Source organism: Mesoplodon densirostris, chromosome 2 (assembly GCF_025265405.1).
Source record: "Mesoplodon densirostris isolate mMesDen1 chromosome 2, mMesDen1 primary haplotype, whole genome shotgun sequence".
NCBI classification, from domain to species: Eukaryota; Metazoa; Chordata; class Mammalia; order Artiodactyla; family Ziphiidae; genus Mesoplodon; species Mesoplodon densirostris.
Genome location: NC_082662.1, coordinates 152797309 through 152824225, shown reverse-complemented (window position 1 = coordinate 152824225; position 26917 = coordinate 152797309). Strand labels below are relative to the sequence as shown.

The following is a 26917-nucleotide window of genomic DNA, read 5'->3' as shown; positions in this document are numbered from 1 at the left end:
GAGTTTTAAAGGGATTAATCACAGTAAGCTAGAAGAGTTGGGGAAAAACGTGGTGAAATATAAAGATGATAGGTATGATGGGGCCAGATAATTGATTAGTCTGGATTCTGTGGAACAACCCCAGGTGAAATATTTTGTATTGTTGCTTCCGTGGGAAGCACTAGAGTTCAAAAACAGCAGTGACTACTACAATAGTTAAGAATCCAGATTATTCCAAAGACTCTGAAGACAAGAGGCTATCCAATGTGAGCAAAATCAACCTTGCAGTTTTTGTCTATTCATTAAACTAGTTTTTACTGAGCACTGGATGTACTAAGCACTGCAGCGAGCTAGCCAGGCATGGTTCCTGCCTTCACTGAGCTTATGTCTTTCAGGAGACGTTCACGTTAAAGTATCTGACTCACTACACCACCACCTACTGAACACCAATTGTGTGCCACATACACATGATAAGCTCCCTTCACATGCCATCCTGTTTAATTGCCTCAGCAACCCTATAAAGTTAGCACCTGAGATTTCCAGTTCTGTCTTCGAAGGGCACCTCGTCTACCACAGGTCCCTATGACAGAAGCTGCAAAACATTTTGCTGCATTAAAATGCTACAGGTCCCCAACTCGCAAAAAACTTTCAAAAGTAGGTATTGCACTACAGTAGGAAGCAGGGCTGGGGCGCCCGGGGCCAGGCGCAGCGGATCTCCCAGGCGACGAGAGTCTAACCGCCGCTAGGTAGCTGCAGCCCCGCCCCTCCCTCTGGGCGCCCTTTGTCCCAAGCTCGCTTTCTGCGCATGCTTAGCGCACTGACCCCGCCCTCCTTGGCGCCGCGATCGGAGCCATTTTGCTGTCGCTGCTGCCTCAGAGTCGGTGCGAGTGGCTTTGCGTTCGCTCTGTGTCCGTCGCTAAGGCCGAAGCCACGGACGGTCCTAAGAGGGCTGTGCTCTCGGGTACCAGGAAGCGGACGCCGGTAAGGGAAAGACGTCCTTGTCACCCTTTGGGCCCCGCGTGGGCCCCGCGGCTCTGCCGCCGGGCTTTGTTGCCAGGCGCGGGCGGCGGGGGCGGGGAGGGGGAGGGGGAGCCGCCCCGCTGGGTTCCCGGATTGCGCGTTGCCGCGCTTTCGCTGTTCGGGGTCGCGAGGTGGCCCCGGTTCTCCGCGCAGCTGGTCACGGTCCCGTCTCCGGAGCGGCCAGACCCAACTTCCTCCGCCTTGCTCGCGGCGGTGGCGCTGTCGCCGTCGCCACAGAGTGAAAGGGGGTGAATCGTCTGAGGGTGAGCCCGTCGAGGCGCCACCCATGCCTAGGGCCCATGCTACAAATACTGGGTGTTGTCCTGCGGGTGCTGTGGACAGAGTAAACAGGTTAGGCACAGTCCTTGCCCTTCCCTCCCAGAGGTTGGGGTCGTGGCGCGGCGGTGGCAGTAGGGAAACAAATGTCTGCAGGTTTCGGTAAAAAGATCATGAGGAAATTAGTGTAAAGGGAGGGAGCTACTTTAGATAGGGTGGCAAGGGCAGGCTTTTCGGAAGAGGTCGACCTCTGAGCCGATATCTCGGCCATCGGGCGGAGAATGCGTCAGCTATGAAGATGCGGAGGAAAAGCAGAACTGCAGAGGCAGAAGGGATTAGTTAGTGTTTACTGGCAGGGATTGGAAAGAAACTGAAAGAAGGCCGTGTGACTGGAGTGTGGTGAGAATTTAAGGGAAGAATGGATTTAGGGGTAGCCGGAGTGGGAATGGGAATCATTTAGGACGTTCTTGCCGTCCTCCAGGTGGGCAGTAGTGGCAGCAGGGAGAAGGGAGAGAAGCGAATGGATTGGAGACATGTTTTGGAGGCAGAAGTGCGCAGTAAATCAGTAATAGATCAGGACTACCTGGCTTGGAATTCTGGGTCCCCCAGTTAGGAGCTCTGTCTCCCGGGGCAGGTTATTCTTTGGCTCAGTTTACTCACCTGTAAAAAGGGAATAATAGTAATGTTTATCTATACAGTGTTGTTAGGGTTAAGTAAAATAGTTCACATAGGTGCTCCTTTAAGGATACCGACTGGCACATAATAAGGGCTCTACAAGGGATAGCTATGGAGGATCTTGAGGGACTGGGAAGTTCCCAAATGGTGATGTGAGTAACTTGGTGGATGGCGGTGCCATTTAGGGAGATGGGAACACTGGGATTGGCGGGAAGAGGAACAGGTTTGGGAGGAAATTTAAAATTCTGTTTGAGATCCCAAGTTAGCATTCAGATGGGTCCCTTAGTGCTGCAGTTGGATGAGCTTCATTTTGGAGCTTAAAGAGAAAAGACTGAACTTTCAATATGTATTTGGGCATCATTAGCATATAGTTGATATTTAATATTATGGAGTTAGATGAGACTACCGAGGGAGGAAGGAATTTGATAGTGTAGTCTTTCATATTTCATGCTACTCATTCACACTGAGGGCTTGTGTTTTAATTATTCATGGTTGGAATTTGTAGATAGACATCATCAGCGTTCCACAGCTTTTCATTAATAGAATGTCCCCAGGGTTAACCTATGACTACAGAATAAATTTTTTATACTAGGGTCAGGTTGGATGACACAAGGCTTAGGTGCTAACAAAATGCACTAAACATTAACAGAAGACAGACAATGCTAGCAGTGGGGTTTCTTCTCACATCACAGCAAACTAAATTCGTAGCATGTTTTCTCTGGTTCTTAATTTACTCTCAGATACCTTGCTTGTAACTCAGACTCAGATTTTAGACTCAGGCTCCATATCTTTTGCTATCTTATAATCTGGAGTAGAGGGAGAATGCCAACAAGTATGGTATGTTGCACTTCAAGAAGACATAATATTCTCAAATTTTAATGAATAACAAGGCCTAAAGGAGAGATTTGGCACGGAATATTTAAGTTCATTGATTACTGTTTCCAGTTTAAGTGCTGTATTTGGACTTACTAACATAATATATTGCCTACAACTTTGAGAGCAGTCTGTTACGAGACATAATCAAAATGAGGATAAACTATTGGATTTATATACAAAATGATTGATGACCATTTCTTAATATAGTAGTTTGGGTTTGAATTTAGACCTCCACAGTGGATAACTTAGAAAAGTTACTAAAACTTTCTATGCCCTAGTTTCTTCCTCTGTCAAAAGATGATATAGTAGGATCTCCTGTGTATAATGTTATCTACCGTTGTTGTAAGGATTAAATTAGTTAAAACACATAAAGTGCCTCTTGTAAAAAGTAGGACGTTACATAAAATGTCTTTCAAGAAAAGATAAAAACCACTTGTAGTTACCTGAAGATAACGCTTGGGGGGATATGTCTTTTCCAGTCTTGATTTACCTATGCATACTTTTTGTGTAGTTCAGATCATACTTTAGTATTCTGCTTTTTCTTATAACACGTCATAGTCTTTCCAATTATGTCATTAAAATTTCTTCATAGGCAGTGTTAATAGCAGCATGATAGAATATCCTGTACTTAACCTAGATTTTCAGTAAATTCCAGGTTGGTAATTTCCAGTGTTTGTTCTTATAAATAATGCTGTTTTTAACTAACTTGTTTCTTAGGTCTGAAGAAGACACTTGAATCATGGGTGATGTTAAAAATTTTCTGTATGCCTGGTGTGGCAAAAGGAAGATGACCCCAACCTATGAAATTAGAGCAGTGGGGAACAAAAACAGGCAGAAATTCATGTGTGAGGTACTAAAAAAATACAGTTTACATTTATGTGACTTTTGAGGCTTATTTTATTATTAAAAAAAACAATGTTTTCTGTTTGAAAATGTTAATGTGTTGTACGTTGGGGAATCTTCTTTACTGTGACTTGCCTGTTATGTCTACTTCATTATGAATCATTTTCAAGTGAGCATTACTGTTTTTTGGGGGTTTTTGTGGCTGCACCGTGCAGTTTGTGGGATCTTAGTTCCCCGACCAGGGATTAAACCTGGGCCCCCTGGCAGTGATAGAGTCCTAAGCACTGGACCTCCAGAGAATTCCCTGAGCATTACTTTTAAAACAATCTGATAGGTAAATTATTCTAATTAGAACGTGAATCTTCCACAGCTTCCACAGTACCGGTAGTGCAGATTAGAAAAGTTGGACCAACTGTTTGTAGTTTTACTAGTTCCAGTAGAAAGTATATCAATTCTTTTTTTTTTTGAATTTTATTTTATTTATTTTTTTATACAGCAGGTTCTTATTAGTTATCCATTTTATACACGTCAGTGTATACATGTCAATCCCAATCTCCCAATTCATCCCACCACCACCACGCCCCTTCCCACTTTCCCCCCTTGGTGTCCATACGTTTGTTCTCTACATCTGAGTCTCTGTTTCTGCCCGGCACACCAGTTCATCTGTACCATTTTTCTAGGTTCTGAATATATGTGTTAATATGTGATATTTGTTTTTCTCTTTCTGACTTAATTCACTCTGTATCAGTCTCTAGGTCCATCCACGTCTCTACAAATGACCCAATTTCATTCCTTTTTATGGCTGAGTAACATTCCATTGTATATACGTACCACATCTTCTTTATCCATTCGTCTGTCAGTGGGCATTTAGGTTGCTTCCATGGAAAGTAGATCAATTCTTGATTGCTTCAACTCAGAGTACTTTAAAATAAATACAAGTAGAGAGTTTGTTCTTGGGTCTTATAAAGTCAGATTTTAATGTGGAACATTCTGTTACATGAGACGAGATTGGGCGCATTCAGGGTGGTAATGGCCATAAACTGGAACATTCTGTTATGTGAGAAGAGAATATCTGAGCCACATAAGTTAACATTCTTGTTTTTGGATTACTTTATTACTAGACAACACAAATTAAGCTTTTTTTAATAAGACAACTGGTGAATTCTCTTAAGTGTGTTATTTTCAGTGTGTTTATAGAGTATATTTCCAACAGTTAACTATAGTCTCTTAATGGACGAGTGAATTATGAATTTTTTAAATATCAGAATTATGCAGGTCAGTCTCTCAAGGTATTTTTTTCTTGACTGTTAAAGGTTCGAGTGGAAGGATATAATTACACTGGCATGGGTAATTCCACCAATAAAAAGGACGCACAGAGCAATGCTGCCAGAGACTTTGTTAACTATTTGGTTCGAATAAATGAAGTAAAGAGTGAAGAAGTCCCAGCTATTGGGGTAAGTATGGCCGAACACTTGAGACATATGTTATAAGGTTATGCTAATCCAGTATGTATGGAGGCCCAGGGTGATAATTTTTCAATGTTGTTTTCAGATAGTATATTAATGTGTTCCAGAGTGAACCTTGGCATTTTGTTTTCTCAGAGAACTAGGATGATTTCCTGAAGATTTGGATTTTATTCTCATTATGTACCTGACTTGTGGGCTTGGGAGATCCCTTTAATCTATATGTCTTAAGGTTTTATATATTTCATTCATTCAAACTGATTTTTCAGAGCCTGTTGTATTCTGTGTACTTAAAAAGATAACATTTTAAACAGAATATAAAAATCAGTAACTTTTTTTTTAATATTTATTAATTGGCTGTGCGGGTCTTAGTTGCAGCACATGGGATCTTTAGTTGCAACATGCAGGATCCTTAGTTGGGCATGCAGAATCTAGTTCCCTGACCAGAGATCGAACCCGGGTCCCCTGCATTGGGATCTTGGAGTCTTAACCACTGGACCACCAGGGAAGTCCCAAAGTCAGTAACATTTTAAGATACGTTTCCTCCCATTGACATTCCCTTAGATAGTAGAGACAAAATAGTATTTGGTGCAATGGAATATCATTCTTGTGTTTTTGATACCATGATCATTTTAATTATATTGGGAGTATGCAGCAAAAACCCCTTTCTAGTACTGGTTGGTTTTTTTTTTTTTTTTTTTTTTTTTTTTTGCGGTACGCGGGCCTCTCACTGTTGTGGCCGGCCTCTCCCATTGTGTAGCACAGGCTCCGGACGCGCAGGCTCAGCGGCCATGGCTCACGGGCCTAGCCGCTCCGCGGCATGTGGGATCTTCCCGGACCGGGGCATGAACCTGTGTCCCCTGCATCGGCAGGCGGACTCTGAACCACTGCGCCACCAGGGAAGCCCTACTTAAATTTTTTATTGTGGAAAATGTCAAATGTGTATCAAAGCAAGTATAGGAATGATATGAACCCCTATGTTCCCATAATCCAGTTGCAACCCTTTTCAGCATGGCCAGTCATGATTCATCTCTATAATCTCTATCTATATTCTTCCTTCTGGATTATTTTGTAGCAAATCCCAGACATCCTGTGATTCATCTCTTACTGTTTCAGTTTGTATCCCTAAAAGATAATCCTTTAAATAACATAGCAATTCCATTATCAAACCTAAAAAAAAAAATTTGAAGAATAGTTTCTTAATATTCCCAAATACCCTCAGTATTCAGATTTTCCTATTGTTTCATAAATCCATTTTTAATAGGTTATTTAAATCATCCTCCAAATGATGTCCATATACTACAGTTGATTGATATCTAGTCTTTTAATCATTAGATTCTCTCTCCCTCTTCCTTTGTCTCTAATTTTTCTTTGGAATTTGTTGTTGAAGAAAGCATGTTACTTATTCTTTAGTTTCCCACAGTTTAGATTTTGCAGCTATATCCCTCTGGTATCATAAAACATGTTTCTCTGTTCCTCTATTTCCCATATTTGGTGGTTAGATTAGAGACTTGATCAGATTCAGGTTTGATTGGGGTAGAGGATAACAAGAAACCGCCTTAAAAAAACCAAAAACAGAACCTCTCCTTATCAGTAATTTAGTCGCTCTGAGGTATAATTTATACAGAAAAAGCAAGATAAATGTTTTGATTCTTTCCCTTTAACCATTAAAAGAAATAAGTTTGTCCCTAGCATCTTCCAAAGGTTACCATCTAGGTTTTTTCCCAAAATAATTAGGAACTCATTGATGCAAATATATAACATATTTTAATCCATTATTTTTATTGTTGATGTTTACTTATTTATTTAAGAAGATGTTGGGGTAGTAGTTTATTAATTTATTTATTTTTGCTGTGTTGGGTCTTCGTTTCTGTGCGAGGGCTTTCTCTAGTTGCGGTGAGCGGGGGCCACTCTTCATCGCGGTGCGCGGGCCTCTCACTATCGCAGCCTCTCTTGTTGCGGAGCACAGTCTCCAGACGCGCAGGCTCAGTAGTTGCGGCTCACGGGCCTAGTTGCTCCGCGGCATGTGGGATCCTCCCAGACCAGGGCTCAAACCTGTGTCCCCTGCATTAGCAGGCAGATTCTCAACCACTGTGCCACCAGGGAAGCCCATGTTGATGTTTATTTTAAGTTGTCCCATTTTGGACCAGTAGGACCCTCTTCACATTGATTTCTGAGTTCATTTAACCTTAGTCTTTGATCACTTTCATGCTTTGTGACATACTATATGTTTGGCTCAAGTTGAATTTTCCTATCTCAGATCTGGAATCAGCCATTTCTTAAGATCCCTGGTTCTTTTCACTGGGGGTCGATTTTTAGAGGCCACAAACTGAGTGCCAGAAGTTAGTACTAAATTGGTCATTGTTTTAGCTTTTTCAGTGTACACGGCTTGGGAAAAATTTTTCCAAGACAAGATATTTTTGAGTTCAACCTGATGCTTCCAGTTTAAATTCAGAATTGCAGGACTTTTGCTTAACTTCAGTGTACATCTGTATGTCCATTTTCCCCCAATCCAAAAACCATGGTTCCTTGCAGTTCCCCAACATAATTACTCTGTTGCTTTATTCAATATACATGTACAACAGTCTCCACTGTAAATTCCACTGCTACCAATAATACGATTACTGAAAAGTTTAACATTTTTTGCAGTTCTTTTCATATTTAGGGTGTATCCTACTATAGACATACAAATTACTGTACTTTAAAGTTAGAAATCCTGTTTGTGATCATCTGTCATCTCTATACTCAGGTTCATCTGTTTCATTTTGCTTTTGATTTTTAGGGATCACGTTTTTAAAATTGGAGAACTGAATTAAATAGTTACATAGTTTTGATGTTAAATTAACAAAAGAAGTATATTTAGGAAAGTCTGGTTTCTGTTCCTGCCTCCTCCATCCTTTTTCCTGTCTTCCAGTTTTTTGTTTTTGTTTTTGGTCAACCTTTTTCTAACTATAAGCAAAAAAAAATGTATATATATTAATAACTCTTTCTTAAATTAACACTATCTTATTGTGTACACTTTTCTTTTTCTTTACCTACCTGTTTTTCACTTCCATAGTACCATAGTTTATTCAACTAGCCTCTATTGATGGAATTTTGTACTCTCTTTTTACTGTTACTTATAATGCTGCCATGAATAGCCTATGTATTATGCATATGTGTATGCATATGAATTTTTGTATTTTTGCTCATCTGTCTGTGGGAGAGATTCCTTGAAATGGAATTGCTGGGTCAAAGGATATATACCCATGTGATTTTGCAAGCTATTACAGTTTTCTCTCCCCATAGGATAGGAGTTGTATTATTTTGCAGTTTTCACCATTTCAGTCATTTCCAGTGGTTCTCAACAGGGGCAGCTTCCCCCCACCAGGGTGGGGTGTCATTGGCAATATATAGGTAACATTTTTGACCAGGGGGGCAGGGGTGGGCTGCTACTGGCATCTAGTGGGTAGAGGCCAGGGACAGTCCCCACGACAAAGAATTAACTGTCCAGAATGTCAGTAGAGTCAGGGTAGAAAAACCTCGGTCTGCCAGCTCACCACTGCTCTATTTTTGTCAGTCTGTGGTAGGTATCTCAGTGTGCCTTTAATTGGCCTTTTATTTTGAGTGAAGTTGAAGATCTTTTGGCATTTAAGGGCCATTTGCATTTCTTTTTCAATTAAGTTGTTCATATAGTTTACTCATTTTTCTGTTGTATTTTAAGTTATTTGCATATTAGCAATGGTAATCCTTTATCTGTGATATGTTACAAATATTTTTTTTTCCAGTTTGTCCTTTATATCTTTGTTTTTGCGTGTGGCATTTTCTGCCATACTAAAAAAGATGTTCTTAATGTAAACTGAATACTCCCCCACCCCTCCCTTTTTTTACCTAATCGGGGTTCAGCTTTATTTTTCACATCCTCCGTCTCAACACACTCTTCCTTTGTCTTCTCTGTTACCCAGTCTTCGTGATTTTCTTCCTGTCTCTCCGACTGCTCCTTAATTTTGTGTTCTGTCATTCCCTCACTTAGTAGGGTATGGTCCTGTACCCTTAAGTATTCCATACCATAGTTATCCCATCCTTTGTTCATACTACTGTAAGCTTTGCATTCTATCAGGTATTGGTACTTGAATCTTTTTTGTAATGAATGCATCAATCCTTAACTTTTACTTAGACTAAACCATAATTAATCTTTTGATATCACTTGACATGGAGCTGTATATTTCTTCATCTTGAACAAAACCATTCACCTCAATAGATCAACTTTAAACAAACGCATTTCCCAAAAAAGTGACTGCAGTGAGAATTTATGAAACTTCCCTGTACAACTTGTCTCTTTTCCTAAACTTGAATTTTTAAATTATGTACAGTGAACAGTTTTTCTGGCCTTGCTTCCTTCTATTAGATGAAAATCTTTTGGGGTTTGATGGGGATTTTGTTTGATTTGTTCATAGGAACAGTATGCCCTCTGAAATAATGAACCTATTTTGTCACCTGTGTTGGGCGGGGGGTTGGTCACATCAATCTGTAGGTGAGTCTATGTTGAATACTGTGTTGAATTCTTAATGTAATATTGCAAGATTATCAGAATGCTTGAACCATTGTACATTTCACTGTATCACCTATATCAACAGATTTAGTAGTTTTGGTAGTCTTTTTAAAAATTATTTAATTTAAGAGAAAAAAATGATAGTGTTTTAATTTGTGTTTCTTTCGTTATTAATAAGTAGACCATTTGTTCTAAATGTTAATTATTTCTAACTTCTTTGAATTGTCTATTTGCTTATCTATTGGTAGTTCATGTTTTACTATTAGTTTTAGAATTAAAAAAACATTTTTTACAGTGTTTAATACATGTTCATTGCAGAAATTTTAGAAAACATAAAGATTATAAAAAAGACAACATAAATAAACTATGGTATTGCCAGTGTCGCTAAAATCTGTATTTTTATTTAGATATTTAAATGTGTATTTTAACATGATAGAATACAAATTGCGTATACTATTTTATAACCTCGTTTTTTCGCTTATCTTAATATAATAAACATTTTCTCATGTCATTAAACCTTCCTTAGGGCAGAGCCAAGTTTATGCATGATGACACGCCTTTTAATACCCTTTTCTGCATCTTAATCTTAATAGATCAGTAAATGTAAAAAAGGAAATCCTTCCTGTCTTAGTGCTGCTATAACAAAGTACCATAGACTGAGTGGCTTACTTATCACACTTACATAAGCTGCGAAGTGTTAAGATAAAGGTTCTGTCTGATTCAGTGTCTGGTGAAAGAGCTCTCTGCTTTGTTTTTTGTTTTTTTTTTAATAAGGGCACTGTACCCTTTCAGGAGGGCTCCACTCTCATGGCCTTATCACCTCCCATAGGCCGTGACTCCTGGTACTATCACATTGGAGCTTAGGATTTCAATATATGAATTTTGGGGAGACACAGGCATTTAATCCATAATACTCCCCATCACTGGAAAGTAGGAAGTTATCCCACTAAAAAAACCTCCATCTTGAAGAAATTTTTTCTTAAATTGATGTAGATAGAGAGTGAGGTAGAATGGAATTGTGGCCCTGGAGTGGGCAAGGTGGTGGAAAGAGGAAAGACAAGTAAACATTGTGGCACCAGTGCTGCTCACTGGTATTTTGCTGGGACCTGGCTATTAACGGTGTCCCAGGAGTAGGCTGTACTTTGCCTCAAGCCCTGTGTTATCTGTATAAAGAGATCTTTCAGTCAAAAAGGTCGAAAATAAAGACATAAATAAAGCTGTACCAGGCAAATGAAGTGCAAAATAAAGTAGGAGTAGCAATATTAATATCAGAGCAAACTTTAAGGAAGGAAGCAGCAAAGACAACAAAGACAAACATCAATTCACAGTGTATCAGTCTGTCTGGCATTAGAAATACTAATGTATGTATTGGTAAAACCAAGATGGTAATGGGAGACAGTGGCAAAGGGACCAAAAAATTGCAAACACTTGGAAATTTGAATTCTTAGTTCTAAGTGAAAATTTAAAATTACCATTACAGACTGTTTAGATAACATTGTCTATCAAAACTCTGGAGTGCCAGAGGAATATTCTATTCAAAGGAACATCATCGAATGCTTTTATTTTTATACAAGGAATAGTTTTCTAAATGAATGGGCTACTAAGTTTCCATTCAGGGAGATACACCAGGTAAAACAGGAAGAAATTAATAAAGGCAAAATCAGAAATTGCTGAATTAGAAAAGAAAAAAGTATCAATAAAAGTGATAAGTAAAAATTTTTGATGTTCTTTGTAAAAGATAAATAGTCCATCCCAAGTCTAATTAAGAAAAAAGTAACTAGATTCACAGTCCTTTATCAGAAACTCACGTGGTTAGAGGGGTTTGAGAATGCAGCATGTTTCGTATTTGAGAAAAGTAATTTGGTGCACATACCATATCTTATGACACCTCTAGCAGATCTGAGTCAGAACCCTGTAATCTGACTTTTTTACTGTAGCACATTGATGAGTCTAGAAGAAATATCTACTTGGTGATCAACTTAATAGAGGTTTTAAAAAACACATTTGACAGGATTAAGTGCTTATTACCAATAAGGTACTTAGGAAATGGAGTAGAAAAATACTTCCTAGACATGCTAAAAGGTATCATCTAAAAATAATAGTGAACACTGTACTAAAAAAGTGCTGCTCAAAGTGTTTGTTACAGTTTGTGAGGAGGTAAATACAGAAATGAGTAAGAATTTAGAAATACTTATTGATGTTTTGACAGTAAACTTGTATTTGTTGAATCTAATAATTAGAAAACTTGGGCTTGTATTTTATGTTTTAGTATTTCATATTTCTAGGAATTTATTTTTGGTATATTTTACAAAAATATTGTAAAAAAAAAAAAAACTCAAAGCCAGTTCTTCATCGCGGATAGTTGGAGATGCCCTGTGCTAGGGGAACTTCTGTAAAGTTAAAACAAGACCAAGGTGTCCACTGTCACCACCATTACTCAGTGTAATGCAGTAAATATAAAGGAATAAAAGGAATATGTAGAAAGAAATGAGGTGTAAACATTATTTAATTGGACAAATATCTTACTATAATAGTAAAAATTATAAAGAACTTGTGCATATGTAGTTTGTAGGACCTGTAAGAACAGTGCAATGGACTTTCACTGAAGGATAGCATCAAGAACTCTTAAGAGTCTGAGATTTTACCATACTTGCAAGCTAACAATTCAGATTGCCACAGTTTCATAGATACTGGCAGAAGACACAAGACTTTTGAGTCAGAGATAAAGGATGTTGTTACTCATGGGATAGTAGGCACCATACTCTTCATGTTTGCCTCAGTTCCCCCTTGTCCCTGAACCCCTTGGGGGATGGTGTGGAGTAGGTCCAGGTGGATGCTGAGGACAAAGTGGGTCTGTATCACAGCTGAGGCACCTGAGCTTAGGAAAGCCCCCAGTGTTGGGGGGGCTGCTGGCAAACCTGCCGGCTATCTTTATCATCCTTGTTAGGAAACAAACCTGCCTCCTACCCTGGAGGAAGATATTGTCTTCCTCTTGCAAGTTTATTTGCTCTCCAAGCATCCTTGAAAAAATGTTTAAATAAAACTTGAAGAAGCATGAGATATTTGTCTCAGCAGATTAGAAGAGTGATGAAATGTAGAGCCACGTATTTGGGCGCACGTGTTACTGGAAGATGTCAGCCGGTGGGGGTGTTATTGTAAGACAGCAGCCAGCTCATTGTCAGGAAGTCCATTCTCCCTGAGTAAGTTCTATAAATTTAACATAATATTTGGTAAATTAGATGAAAAGGGTAATCAGGAAAAATTATTGCTGAAGAATTTGAAGAAGTTAAAAGTATTAGCTATTCCTGCTATATATTAATAAAGATTTTTAATTATTTTTAGTTTGCAGTAACTAAATTTGCATGATACTAGTTTCAAGATGGGGAGGGATGGTATATGCATACATGTGCCTATGTGTATATGCAAATAACGTAGAACAGGTCTCAGGATAGGAAAGGCCGTTTTACTGAGGTGTCACAGCAGAAACTAGATTTGACTGCGGAAACAAAAACAAAATAACGTTAAGCAGCGTTTAACGAAGTTAAAAGGAAAAGGACAAATTATTTTGCAACTTGTATGACACAGTGAATAGCACTGAAATATTAAATTCTTAGAAATTAGTGGGAATGATGAATTATCCAGATAGAGTAATGGGCAAAGAAAATGTAAATGAAAATAACCGGTCGCCATAACAACAAAACAAAACTAATACTGGTAAAGATGTAAGACGTATGCTGTAATTCCGAGGATTGGTGAGGCTGTGGGGAAGTAGGTTCTCATATAGAGTGCAAGCTTGGAAGTCAGCCTTTCTGTAGAGTGCTATGGTGCTTTTTTAAATCTTGATGCCTTTTAACCCAGGAAGTTCCCTTTCGTGAATTTTTCCCAAAAGAAATAAGCCAAAGTACAAAGAGTTTATGGCAGTGCTGTTTTATGATTTAAGATTGGCTACAGTCTGAATGTCTGTTAACATGGAGACTGTGATCTCCCACAGTCCCTATTTTTCTTTTCTGGTAGTATTGTATTATACTTGACATACCGTGCATTTATTTGTTGTTTATTTAGCTCTGCAAGAATACAGAATTAGAATGTAGCTGTTTGAATATAGCTCTGAAACTACAGAACATCTGGTTGGTTCATTATTTTATCCTCAGTACCCATAATAATGTCTACCACGTAGACGTCTCTTAACAGATGCTTCTTGGAAGTTGAACATATTTATAAAGATATTAAGTGGAGGGACTTCCCTGGTGGTCCAGTGGTTCAGAATCTGCCTTCCAGTGCAGGGGATGCGGGTTCGATCCCTGGTCGGGGAACTAAGATCCCCCGTGCTGCGGGGCAGCTAAGCCCATGCATTCCACAACTACTGAGCCTGCGTACTCTAGAGCCCGAGCACCCCAACTAGAGAGAAGCCCATGTGCCACAACTGAGACCTGCCACAGCCAAATAAATAAATAAATAAATATTTTATTTTAAGAAAGATATTAAGTGGAAAAGGTAAGTTAACTATACAGCATAAACTTTTTGTGGAAAAAAGATCCCACTTTTTGTGGAAAAACTGTATTCATCTACATAATTATGTAATCTCCAGATGGAAAATTATGACCATTTTTACTACCCTATCCTTTTCTCCCTGAAATGAGAGCATAATAGTTTTATAATACTGAAAAAACAAAGATGTTAATATTATGAGGAAAGGAGGGGTGACACGTGGACCTCCTCTAAGAATAAAAGAATTTAATAGTCTCTGAAGGCAAAATTACTGACACTGCCTTGACTTTTCCTCTTGCAGGTAGCACCCCCTCCGCCCCCAATTACTGATGCACCTGACAGCACAGCAGATACTGGTGGAGGTTTACCAACAACCATGGGAGGACCTCTTCCTCCACATCTGGCTCTCAAGGCAGGTAAGGGACTTGAATGTGTGCACATGACTGAGAGAATAAGATACGCCATCTTGCATGGTCATCATCTTTCTTTCTCACTTGGATAGATAGAAATAACTATAGTAAACTCACAATTTTCAGAGAACCCAAGAACTACATAAGCTTGCGAATACCACCAGATTATTTAATCTCTTTCATAAATTGGTACAGCTCAATTCCTTGCGGTCATTAGCTTTTACTAGTTTTGGATCTCTGGATAGATTTTGCACAGGCTAGAACATTTGGTTAAAGGGGTCTTATTTACTGCCCTTTCTTTTCTACCAAATATATTGTAGGCTTGTTTGTTTGCTTTATGGATCCCAGTCATTGCTGAATTCTATATATACCAAAACTTTATTAGTGTGTCCACTGTAGGGTAGATTAAGTGGAATATTTGTCAAATTACCTGAGTCTCAGATCCAGTGTTTATGAAACAAGAATAGCAGTAGTATTTACTTATAAGATTATTATGAAGAGTAAACTTTTAAAAACCATATAATAAACTTGGTAGAGTTTCAGTCAATATTAACTACTATTTTTAGTTATTCTGCTTTCTCATCAAGATTCATCACTTACCAACACCTTTTAAGCTTCTCCTTATTTCCGTCTCTAGCACTAGTAGTTAGCTTTCTTTCAGGATCATACTTAGCAAAGAAACCATTTTATCATTTAATCAGCTATTACTGGGTTGGCCAAAAAGTGCCTTTGGTTTTTAAGTAAAAACAAAAGACACATTTTTCATTTTCACCAAGAACTTTATTGAACAACGTATCCACCCTTTTGTTCCACTACCTTCTGCCATTTTTTAAGCAACTTCATAATTCCATCTTCCCAAAACTTTTTAGCTTTTTGAGCAAAAAACTGTTCTAGGTGCCTTTTACAGTCTTCCAGGGAATTGAAATTTTTTCCATTAAGAGAATTTTGTAAAGAGCTAAATAAATGGAAATCTGAAGGTGCAATGTCTAGTGAATACAGTGGATGAATCAGAACTTCCCAGCCAAGCTGTAGCAGTTTTTGCCTGGTCATCCAAGAAACATGTGGTCTTGCATTATCCTGGTGGAAGGTTATGTGTTTTCTGTTGACTAATTCCAGACGCTTTTCGTCGAGTGCTGCTTTCATTTGGTCTAATTGGGAGCAGTACTTGTCGGAGTTAATGGTTTGGTTTTCTGGAAGGAGCTCATAATAGAGGACTCCCTTCCAATCCCACCATATACACAACATCACCTTCTTTGGATAAAGACAGGCCTTTGTTGTAGTCGGTAGTGGTTCATTTTGCTTGCCCTGTGATCTCTTCCGTTCCACATTATTGTACAGTACCCACTTTTCATCACCTGTCACAATTTGTTTTGAAAACAGAACGTTTGGGACTTCCCTGGTGGTACAGTGGTTAAGAATCCGCCTGCCAGTGCAGGGGACATGGGTTCGAGCCCTGGTCCAGGAAGATCCAACACGCCATGGAGCAACTAAGCCTGTGCACCACAACTACTAAGCCTGCACCCACGAGTCACAACTAGTGAAGCCCGTGCGCCTAGAGCCCGCACACTACAACTAAGAGTAGCCCCTGCTCACCACAACTAGAGAAAGCCTGCGCGCAGCAACGAAGACCCAGTGCAGCCAAAAGTAAATAAGTAAAATAAATTTTAAAGTAATAATTAAAAATAAATAAATAAAAACGGAACATTTTCATCATGTTTAAGTAGAGAATCACACGCGGAAAGTACGGTCAAGAAGGCTTTTTCTGCTTAACTTAACGTGGAACCCAAACATCAAAGTGATTAACATAACCAAGCTGGTGCAAATGATTTTCAGCAGTTGATTTGGATATTTTGAGCATGTCAGCTATTTCCCATGTGGTATAACATTGAATGTTCTCAATTAATGTCTCGATTTGATCGCTGTCAACTTCAACTGGTCTACCTGACCGTGGAGAAGTCTCCAGCACGAAATTTCACAAACCACTTCTGACACGTTCGATCAGTCACAGCACCTTCTCCATACACTGCACAAATCTTTTTTTGCATTTCGGTAGCGTTTTCACCTTTCTTATAATAATAAAGCATAATATGCCGAACATGTTGCTTTTCTTCCTTCCATCTTCAGTATTAAAATGCCTACACAAAAATTCACCAATTTTGATAAGTCTTTTAGTAAATGCTCGCTGATATGACAGCTGTCACATACAGTCTAACAAAATTGTTTTAAATGAAGTTAAAGACAAATTAAATGCTACTAGAGCCATCTTACAGGAAAAACCTGAACGAACCTTTTGGCCAACCCAATACATATGCAGCAACTTAAAGCTACATTGATAACGTATGCTGGGTTATCAGTCACTTATGATCATTACTTGTAGCACCCCCCTGTATACCGTCTTTGGAATTAGCAAGTTAGACCTGTATTCAGTCACGTAACACTTTTCAGGTAAGTCATAGAGGTTTCAGGCCCATTTCCAAATAACTGAAACGTTGGATTTCTAATAATGGAGTGCTAAGATCTAAATTAGGAGTATTTTTTAAAAATATTTAGGATCTTCGTACAGTTTGATTTATCAAGGGAACAATCATTTTCTTCCCGTAATAGAAAATAATTCTGGAATTGGGGCCTCTGGCTATGGTGCTCCTGGGCCCACCTGGGATCGAGGAGCCAACTTGAAGGATTATTACTCAAGAAAAGAAGAGCAAGAAGTACAAGCGGTAAGGCTGTAACCCTGTGTTATACCTCCTGGAATGTGATTTAGGACTTGGTTCATGGCAAGGTTTAAGATATTTGCAACTTAATAAGTTGGTGATTGTTTTAAATAGTTATTTGAGACTGATTGTTCACCCAAAACACCATAAACCTAAGCTGCCTGTTAAATCTGGTCATTAGAGTTGCCTGTGAAATAAAACAATTTTTCATGGTGTTAATAAAAGATCTCTTCATCTGCTTTGTAGGAAATGTAGTTGCCTCAGTAAACCTCCTTTCATGAGCACTCATAGTAAAAGCGTTTTGATAAGACAGAACACTTACTTTTCCACTTAATATATGTAAAGTGTTAAAACCAGCATAAAAAATTTTGTCAAAGGTTTCTTTGGAACAGTTTAAATACAGTACATTAACTGATAGCTTGTTCATACAATAGGGCCATCACATGGAGTAAAAACTAAATTCTGGCTCAATTTTGACTAGGATTAGAAACTATTAAAAAAAACAACTTTTGCATTATAAAGCATGGTACAAAAAAGTTATAAATTTTCGTGCCTTAAGTGTACATAACTAAACTTAGTGCAGCCAAATTTAATTATCATTGATTCAACAGACCCTTGAATCCGAAGAAGTGGATTTAAATGCTGGGCTACATGGAAACTGGACCTTGGAAAATGCTAAGGCTCGTCTGAACCAATATTTCCAAAAAGAAAAGATCCAAGGAGAATATAAGTACACCCAAGTGGGTCCTGATCACAACAGGTTTGCTTGTTTCACTCTTTGCCTTCTGTAGTAAGTTAGGGTTTTGTATAGTCATTATTCAATTTTTGTACGGGCTATCTGGTTCAGTTTGTGGATTAGCAGCAAATTGTGAAAAGATATGTTACTTTACCCAAGAAAAATTGTTATTGATTTGTAATGTGCAGTTTACCATGGTTTTCACTTAGGAGTGTGATTTTAGCTGTGTAAGAAGTTCTGCAAAAATCTGCTGTTTGTGTTGCTAGACTTTTAGGTTCTCTTACGAATCTGAGAGGCAAAACTCGTAGCCACAAGTAGTGGTTTGTCCATAATTGACTTAAAAATCAGCCAGAGGTAGTGAGTTTATTGTTCACTGTGGTATAAGAGGCAGTTATAATGTTTATTTCTTCAGTGTGTCAAGTTAGACACTTAAGTTTAGAGTGTTCAGAGGTAGATGGCATTGCGTCTAGATCCAAAGTTCCCATCAGCTTGGAAAGTTGCCAGCTCTTCAGTCCTAGTTTTAAGGGCTTATTGTAAAGCTGAAGGAGAGCCTCAATCTTTGTATGTGAGTTAAATTAGCACACTTTTATTCTGTTAAATTTATAAAGCAACATAAAGGGAGGAGGTTGTTCTAACAGTGACAGTATGTTTCTCAGCCTGCTTGCTGTTCTTCCTGAGAGCATTCCAGGGTGTAGTAATTATTACTCCCAGGAAGGCTCATATGGATTAGACTCTTCTGGGGGCACGATATTTTATTGGAAGGGAGGGAATGTTATAATGGAAATCTGGATGATTTAATTTGCTGTCCTTCTATGAAATAAATTATTCAAAATACATCAAAAGTTTTTCCCTTGAAAATCAAGGGGTTCTTTGGTTGCATCTAGCAGCCCTAAAATAATTATAACTAACAAAAAACTTGGACACTGGTCAAAATGATGTTCAGAGCATGGTTCCCCCTGCTTCCCACTGTTTTGTTCAATCCTGAATTCTCAAATACTTAATTTTAACGTCAGACTTTTTTAAAACCCTCAAAGGTCATAAAGAAAAGATTCATTTGTTGATGATTTTTTAAAAATATTTTGTTTTTCTGCACTGATTGGGCTTAGTAGCACTTGGTGACTTTAAGAACAGTTAAATAATTTAAGTATGCCTCAAGCTTATTATAAACTTTTTTTTTTTAAGTGTCTTATTGGCTTCTGATACAAAGTTGAAGAATTCAGGCTATGATGAGGAAGGCAGAGACAGTTGGGGGAGCTAGGACAGCATTGCTCCTTATGTCCTTTATTTAAAGGCATAACAGACAGCAACACCAGAGGCCTGTGTTCATACACACATGTGCTGCTGCTTAGGCTGAACTAAGCAATCACATGGGAAACTATTGTAAACTGATTTCTGGTGTTGCTGTTCCCCCTAGGTGGAGGAGAATGAGATTGAGTGCTGACTTTAAGCCTGGCTGAGAAACATACTGGCATCGGTGTCATTAATGAAAGGGTGGATGTTGTTCCCTTGAAAGCCAGTGGCCTTTGACCCCTGAAGCCGCTGTGCCTGAAGGTCAGTTCACATGAGGTATAGGAAGGAATCTAACATTTATTTTTTTTCTAAAGTCTCACCTAACCTTTTATTCACAGCACAAACTCAAGGTTAGAATGTACATGAGTAGTGGAAGGATCAGAAAGCATAGTTTTCAAAGGGCATTTTTGCCCTTGTTAAAACCTAAATTTATTCCCTAGAATCTGCTAGCAATTTTAGCTATAATTTTCAAAAATATTTTGTCCTCCAGGACCTGATTTAAATAAAGTGTGATATAAGTAAGCTAAATTTTTTGTTATCAAGGGCTGCTTCCAACTGCAGGCAGATATCAGACCCCCGCCTCAGGGACCACTGACATGTGCACAGTGTTTGTACACCCATGTGTATATGTGCATACTTGCGTATATTTAGCTTATCTTAGCAGATTGAAATCATTAGTGGGTGGCCCATGCAAAGGAATCTTAAAACAATCACAACTATAATTTAAGGAGTTTTAGGCCTATTTTATTTCTCGGCCTCAAGCTGAGTGGAAAATTCCTTTTCACTGAATGTATTCTAGCTATTCAGACTGCAACCTGTGAAATAAGAGTTAAAAGTAAGTAAATATAGAACCAAGAACCCTAACATTTTCTTTTCGTGAACAGTTGGTTCATCAACTTTGCTTACAGCTGTCTCGTGCCATGTTGTGCATTATTTGAAGTTTATGTACTTCATTTGTTCTAGGATTGAACAGGCATAAGTGTTTACAGTGGTTTTTTGCTTTGATTTGCCTAAGCAGTTGGAAAGCCTGCCTGATTTGGGAGTCCTGGATTTAATAATTTCTAAGAGCGAAATTTCTAACCTTGTTTATATATGTTCTTACAGGAGCTTTATTGCAGAAATGACCATTTATATCAAGCAGCTGGGCAGAAGTAAGTGCTTCCCTGATACTCTGAGCCTTGTATAGTGGAGTAGTATTCGCTTTAAAGTCTTGAGCCACATATATGTAAGCTTTATTAATTTGACAGAGTCCATGATACAAGGTAGCATTTAGGGTATTTTAGAATATTAGAAGGCCCAGTTTCCCATCTTTGCATGTGAAAAGAAAGATTGTGTTAGTTTACATTTCAAAGGGTAAGAGGTGGTAGGCTACTGAAGAATCTGCCACTGTCAAAGAATTTTTAAATGTTTTTTTATCTTTCTACATAAAAGATATAATTCCTTTGGGTAAGGCTAGCTAGGTGACATTTAGAAAGGAGTTAATCAGATGACAGGATTGGAGGCCTAAAAGTGAATGTGAGCATTTAAGAGTCACAGAGTCAAGAAGAAAAGGTGAGACGGTTACCCTGAGGAAGCACTTAAGGAATAGGTTGGGGTTATTCATAAAGGAAGTAGAAAGGCAAAGATATATTGCCTTTATTCTTAGTAAGTTTAAAGCAAGCGGTGTGTCATGCTTGAAAGTACGGAATAGCCCTGTGTACCTGGTTTTGTTACTAGCGGGTATTGTGACTTTGAATAAATCACACCTACATTGCTGGGACTCAATTTACTTGACTAAAAATTGGGAGAAATGGCTAAAGATTCTTTCCAGCTTGAGAATTCTGCAACTAACTCTGGTGACTTAAATTTAGTATATCAGACTTCTAATAGAATCAAGCCTTTGAATGAATCACGAGGAGATGATGTTGAATTTTTTTATCCTAGACCTTAAAGATCAGTTACTCTGTGTGAATGGGAGTTTATTTTAAACTTTTTGGAACACAGCTACAGTCATTTGTTTATGTCAGGGAAGAGCAAACTTCTGTAAAAGTCCAGATAAATACTTTAAGCTTAGTGGGTCACATATATCACACATTATTTCTGTCTTATATTTATGACTCTAAATATTTTACAACATTTTTAGTTCCTGGGCCCATAGGTTTGTCAAACCCGGGTTTAAGTATTGTCAGTGAATGCTTTCACCCTTGAGAGACAGAGCTGAGTAATTGTGACAGAGACGATGTGGCCTGCAAAGCCTAAAATATTTATTATCTGACCCTTCATAGAAGAAGATTGGTGTCTCCTGGTCTAGGCAGTTTGGGCCCATTTTCTTTCCTTTGATTTGCTTTTTGATTAAACTCTCTTTTCTTCCCCTGTTTTAATGCCAAATGATGTTAATAACAACTTTGTTGAAATAGGTTATTTGCTTTTATAATGATTTGTGTGTGTCTTAGCGTGTGCCTGTAATCAAGATGGTTGGCTATTTAGTTGATAAGCTGTTAAAGTTAGCAGTTAGAATGAAAAGGAACTTAGAACTCATAACGTACTCTGTATTTTAGGGCAGCTTTTGTACCTTACCTCCTAGTTGCTTATGTTAAGATGTTTTCTTTACTTAGACGATTTATCCTTCTGTCGTTGGTAATCCTGACCTTAAATTATAGGGATTTTTGCACGCGAACATGGATCAAATAAAAAATTGGCAGCACAGTCCTGTGCACTGTCACTTGTCAGACAACTCTACCACCTTGGAGTGATTGAAGCTTACTCTGGACTTACAAAGAAGAAAGAAGGAGAGACAGTGAGTCTTTAGACTTAGTTGCCCAAAGAGATAGTGTAAGATTCAATTTAGCTTCTGTTTAATATTTGGCTAAAGAAGTTTGATAGTTCTAGGACTCTCGCCTCAAGAAATGGAAATGGCCCTACTAATCATCATTAAGTAATTCTTTCACAAGGGAACTGACTTGTTGGCTTTAGGACTATTGTAGACCTAATGTCGACTGCATACTCTTAACCCTACTGTAGTAGATTTGAGTAGTGTTTGTGTGTATGTTACATGATTTTCATGGCCATCCCTTTTCTATAGGTGGAGCCTTACAAAGTTAACCTTTCTCAAGATTTGGAGCATCAGCTGCAGAACATCATTCAAGAGCTAAATCTTGAGATCGTGCCCCTAGTAAGCATACAGCTATTTAGTTTACCTTTGTATTGTACTTCTCTAGTCAGACAAGCAACTAGTATTGTTTTTTGGTTTTGTTTCGTTTTCTGTTATTTTTAATAGCCTGATGATCCTTCTGTGCCTGTTGTACTCAACCTTGGCAAATTGGCTCATTTTGAGCCATCTCAGCGGCAGAACCAAGTGGGCGTGGTTCCTTGGTCACCTCCACAATCCAACTGGAATCCTTGGACTAGTAGCAACATTGATGAGGGGCCCCTGGCTTACGTGAGTGCAACATTGTTTTTGAGATCAGACTCTCGTGTTTTACTTTTGAATATATTTCATTAGGATATCTAGATAAAAAATGATTCATTTTGAAGCTGAATTAGGCTTTTGTGTGATTGTTGCCTTCTCATTTTACAGGCTACTCCAGAACAAATAAGCATGGACCTCAAGAGTGAATTAATGTATCAGCTTGAACAGGATCATGATTTGCAAGCAGTAAGTCTGTGAAGTATTTAGACATAAGGTGCTCACAGTCTCAGAACTTTCTAGGTATGGGCAGAAGGACAGTGAATAATATGTTTTTGCCGTTTCTAGTAAGGTAGATCAAAGATACTAACCTAACTGCTAATCCTAGTTACCTCTGAGGGTAGTTGTTGTGAGTTAAGGGCCTGTGATTCTTAAAGTGGAAGATGTGGGATAATAACTTTTTTTTTTTTGGTCGTTTTTTGGTATTTTCTGAATGAAACAACTTAAAATGTTAAAGGAAATGTATATGTAATGTCTAGGGAGAAAAGGAGGAAAATAAGGGTGTGGATAAGGCCAAAAGATAGATTCTTCAGAAATTTAATGGAAAGAGACCGTTCAACTAGAGGTATAAATATATACATTCTTTTATGAAAAAGTATATTTTGAATACGCAGCCAGTGGAAAGGAATAACTTTTTATAGAGATGGCAAATTTTTTTTAGAATTAAGATAGTTGTTTCTAATACGTATGTTGGTAGAAATTTGAGGTGTAACTTTTCTAATACAGATCTTACAGGAGAGAGAGTTACTGCCTGTGAAGAAATTTGAAAGTGAAATCCTGGAAGAAATTAGTCAAAATCCAGTTGTTATTATCCGAGGCGCTACTGGATGTGGTAAAACCACACAAGTCCCCCAGTTTATTCTGGATGACTTTATCCAGAATGACCGAGCAGCAGAGTGTAATATTGTAGTAACTCAGGTAAGTAGCAAGCCAGCTTACGAGGTGTGTGCCTGGTGTGGATAGGGTTTGAGAGGTGGAAACACCTAGAAGCCTGACCATTCCTAATTCTTTGATCAGCTCCCCTTTGTAGTGACATAAAATTCTGAAAGTGGTAGAGTGTTAGGCCCTTTTAAATTAAGAAAAAGAAAGGCATGAAAGGAATTTAAGTCTGTGTTAATCCAGTATAACTCACAGATAAGCTAAACTGAACCATGTGGAGGATTCTTTTTGTCTGGGCTAGAGGGAGTCTTTGGGCCTAGAATTGAACAAAACAGAGTACTTTCTCCTTAAGTTTACATCCAAACCTTGGTCCTCTTTATCTTATCACCTTAATGTTCAATAAAAACCAGTCAGAGCAAGAGTAGACAAGATAGAAAAAGATAGAAAAACATAAATGGTTGACTTTAGCTGAATGCATACTATACACCAGCTTCTGTTTTGTTTGTTTATTTGTTTTAACATCTTTATTGGAGTATAATTGCTTTACAGTGGTGTGTTAGTTTCTGCTTTATAACAAAGTGAATCAGTTATACATATACATATATATATGTTCCCATATCTCTTCCCTCTTGCGTCTCCCTTCCACCCTCCCTATCCCACCCCTCTAGGTGGTCACAAAGCACTGAGCTGATCTCCCTGTGCTGATCTCCCTGTGCTCTGCGGCTGCTTCCCACTAGCTATCTACCTTACGTTTGGTAGTGTATATATGTCCATGCCACTCTCTCACTGTGTCACAGCTTACCCTTCCCCCTCCCCATAGCCTCAAGTCCATGCTCTAGTAGGTCTGTGTCTTTATTCCTGTCTTACCCCTAGGATCTTCATGACCTTTTTTTTTTTTCTTAGATTCCATATATATGTGTTAGCATATGGTATTTGTTTTTCTCTTTCTGACTTATTTCACTCTGTATGACAGACTCTAGGTCCATCCACCTCACTACAAATAACTCAATTTCGTTTCTTTTTATGGCTGAGTAATATTCCATTGTATATATGTGCCACATCTTCTTTATCCATTCATCTGTTGATGGACACTTAGGTTGCTTCCATGCCCTGGTTATTGTAAATAGAGCTGCAGTGAACATTGTGGTACATGACTTTTTGAATTATGGTTTTCTCAGGGTATATGCCAAGTAATGGGATTGCTGGGTCGTATGGTAGTTCTATCCAGCTTCTGTTTTAAACAGTTGATATTTTTTTTAACTCGTTTAAAGTTTATGATGCTAAGATATAAATACTATATTATTTAATATTTCTCTTTTAGTAACAAGGCACAAAGAGATTTAAAATTGTCCAAGGTTAATACAGGAAGTTGTTGAAACTAGGATTCATAACCATACAGTTGGCCTTCAGTATTCCCCCTTTTGACTGCTACATTCTGTTGTTACCTTGCTAGCAGTAAGCAGTGCCTGCAAGTTTGTCGCAGTGCTTAGGGAAGAGCAGTCTTCTTAGGTTAAAGCAGTTCCTGTCAGCTCTAACCCTGTACTTCTGGCACTTGAAAGGAGAGCATTGCAAGTAGCCAGATACTACCTCTCAGGCTGGCTCAGACCTTGACTTAGGGATTCTTAACCTGGGAAGCTTAATTGATACTCGGGAGAGTCATGAATCTTGAAATAACAAAAGATGTTTATACACATGCATTTATGTGGACATGTTCAAACCATATTTTTTTTAACATGTCTGAAATGAAGTATGTCTTAAAATTGGCCTCTATATTTTATAGGAGAGTTGGGTTTGGGAGGGGCCTTAAAAAAATGACTGAAGGGGGCTTCCCTGGTGGCGTAGTGGTTGAGAGTCCGCCTGCCGATGCAGGGGACACGGGTTCGTGCCCCGGTCTGGGAGGATCCCACATGCCGCGGAGCGGCTGGGCCCGTGAGCCATGGCCGCTGAGCCTGCGCGTCCGGAGCCTGTGCTCCGCAACGGGAGAGGCCACAACAGTGAGAGGCCCGCGTACGGAAAAAAAAAAAAAAAAAAAAAAAAATGACTGAAGGAATGCATTTAAAATGTATGATATTTTAAGCTTGAAAAAAATATGATAGGTCTCCATTTTTCTGGGATAGGACCCTTAGCTTTCTTCTTCTCAGAATGTTCTTTGATTGCCCTTCTCACTCCCAAAACTGGTTATGATTTCTTTGCCTCACAGCAGAAGTTCTAACCTCAAGTACATCAATAAAATATACTTGCTCTTAACGTTTATCTGATTTTTCAGGAGGTGTATTGTTCAGGAGGGTGCCATTTTACAGAAGAACTTTGAGCTCTGCTCTGCCCTCCTTCCTTACTACCACTCTCCATTTTTAAATTCAAAACAGTTCAGCCATATAGGCAGAAATGGCTGAATTCACCAAATGAGCTGAACACCTATGGTCTCATTCTGAAGTTGTTTGCATGTCATAAGTATGAAAAAAACTAACTCCCACCCAAGTGAGAAGTGATTTTTTTTTTCACCTGCTGTCTGACTTATCAAATCCAAATTGTTCCAGACAAAAATGGCTTCTATTTGTTCCAGACAAAAATAGTTTTTGTACTGTGGCCTTCAACTTTGTATAATTTGCTTACTAACTTGTGTCCCTTCCCAAATAATTTGGACATTTTTGGTGGTTTCATCTGTAAAATGAACAGATTTCTATATGTAGGCTGTAACAAACGTAAGAGCAGTGAAGCTACAGTGTGGAAGTGTGGATCAAATGTTATTCTACTTCTTTTGTGTATAAAACAGCTTTCACTTATCCACTAGTTCTTTATTTGTATTGCTTCATAAAGTGATAGATTCATGAAATTGAAAGATACTTCAGAGAATTATTCCATCTTTCTACTCAGGGTGGAATGTTTATTATAGATGGTCACCTAACTTCTGCTTGAAATTTTCCAGTTGTGGAGATGTAGCCTGTGTCTTCTGATTTTGGACAAATGACTGACCTGTCATATGAAATGGACATTCTGTGGCTTCCATGTTTTTGTCCTAGTGCTTGTCCCCGAATCAGTCTCTGATTTCTCATACCTATAAGTCTTCAAAAGTTTGTATAGTGTCCTAGTATATCTCCTTTGTTTTATAAACAACTATAGTTCAGCCATGAAGACAGAGTCTACGGTTGTTAAGCACATTCGAAGCATCAGCATCCTACCTGAGAAGGTAGGCCTGAACATACTGATTGGTCATTGTAGAATACAGTTCTTTTTTTTAATTAATTAATTAATTTATTTATTTATTTATTTATTTATTTTTGGCTGTGTTGGGTCT

General features: G+C 38.4%; 1 protein-coding gene across 2 annotated transcripts in view; it reads left to right on the top strand.

Moving 5' to 3' along the window:
- The first annotated feature begins 815 nt into the window (after nucleotides 1–815).
- DHX9 (DExH-box helicase 9) overlaps nucleotides 816–26917 on the top strand; it is a 51010-nt gene continuing 24908 nt past the window's right edge. The window contains exons 1-12 of one of the 2 annotated variants that reach the window (XM_060091162.1): nucleotides 816–960; nucleotides 3544–3676; nucleotides 4983–5123; nucleotides 14453–14567; nucleotides 17166–17278; nucleotides 17884–18032; nucleotides 20403–20449; nucleotides 21938–22074; nucleotides 22360–22449; nucleotides 22555–22716; nucleotides 22855–22932; nucleotides 23470–23661. In XM_060091162.1, coding sequence (XP_059947145.1) covers nucleotides 3566–3676; nucleotides 4983–5123; nucleotides 14453–14567; nucleotides 17166–17278; nucleotides 17884–18032; nucleotides 20403–20449; nucleotides 21938–22074; nucleotides 22360–22449; nucleotides 22555–22716; nucleotides 22855–22932; nucleotides 23470–23661 — 1335 coding nt within the window. In that variant the 5' untranslated portion in view covers nucleotides 816–960; nucleotides 3544–3565. Of the gene's footprint in view, nucleotides 961–3543; nucleotides 3677–4982; nucleotides 5124–14452; nucleotides 14568–17165; nucleotides 17279–17883; nucleotides 18033–19468; nucleotides 19560–20402; nucleotides 20450–21937; nucleotides 22075–22359; nucleotides 22450–22554; nucleotides 22717–22854; nucleotides 22933–23469; nucleotides 23662–26917 lie in introns of those variants that run through there. The other variant, XM_060091163.1, reaches the window with a different exon arrangement.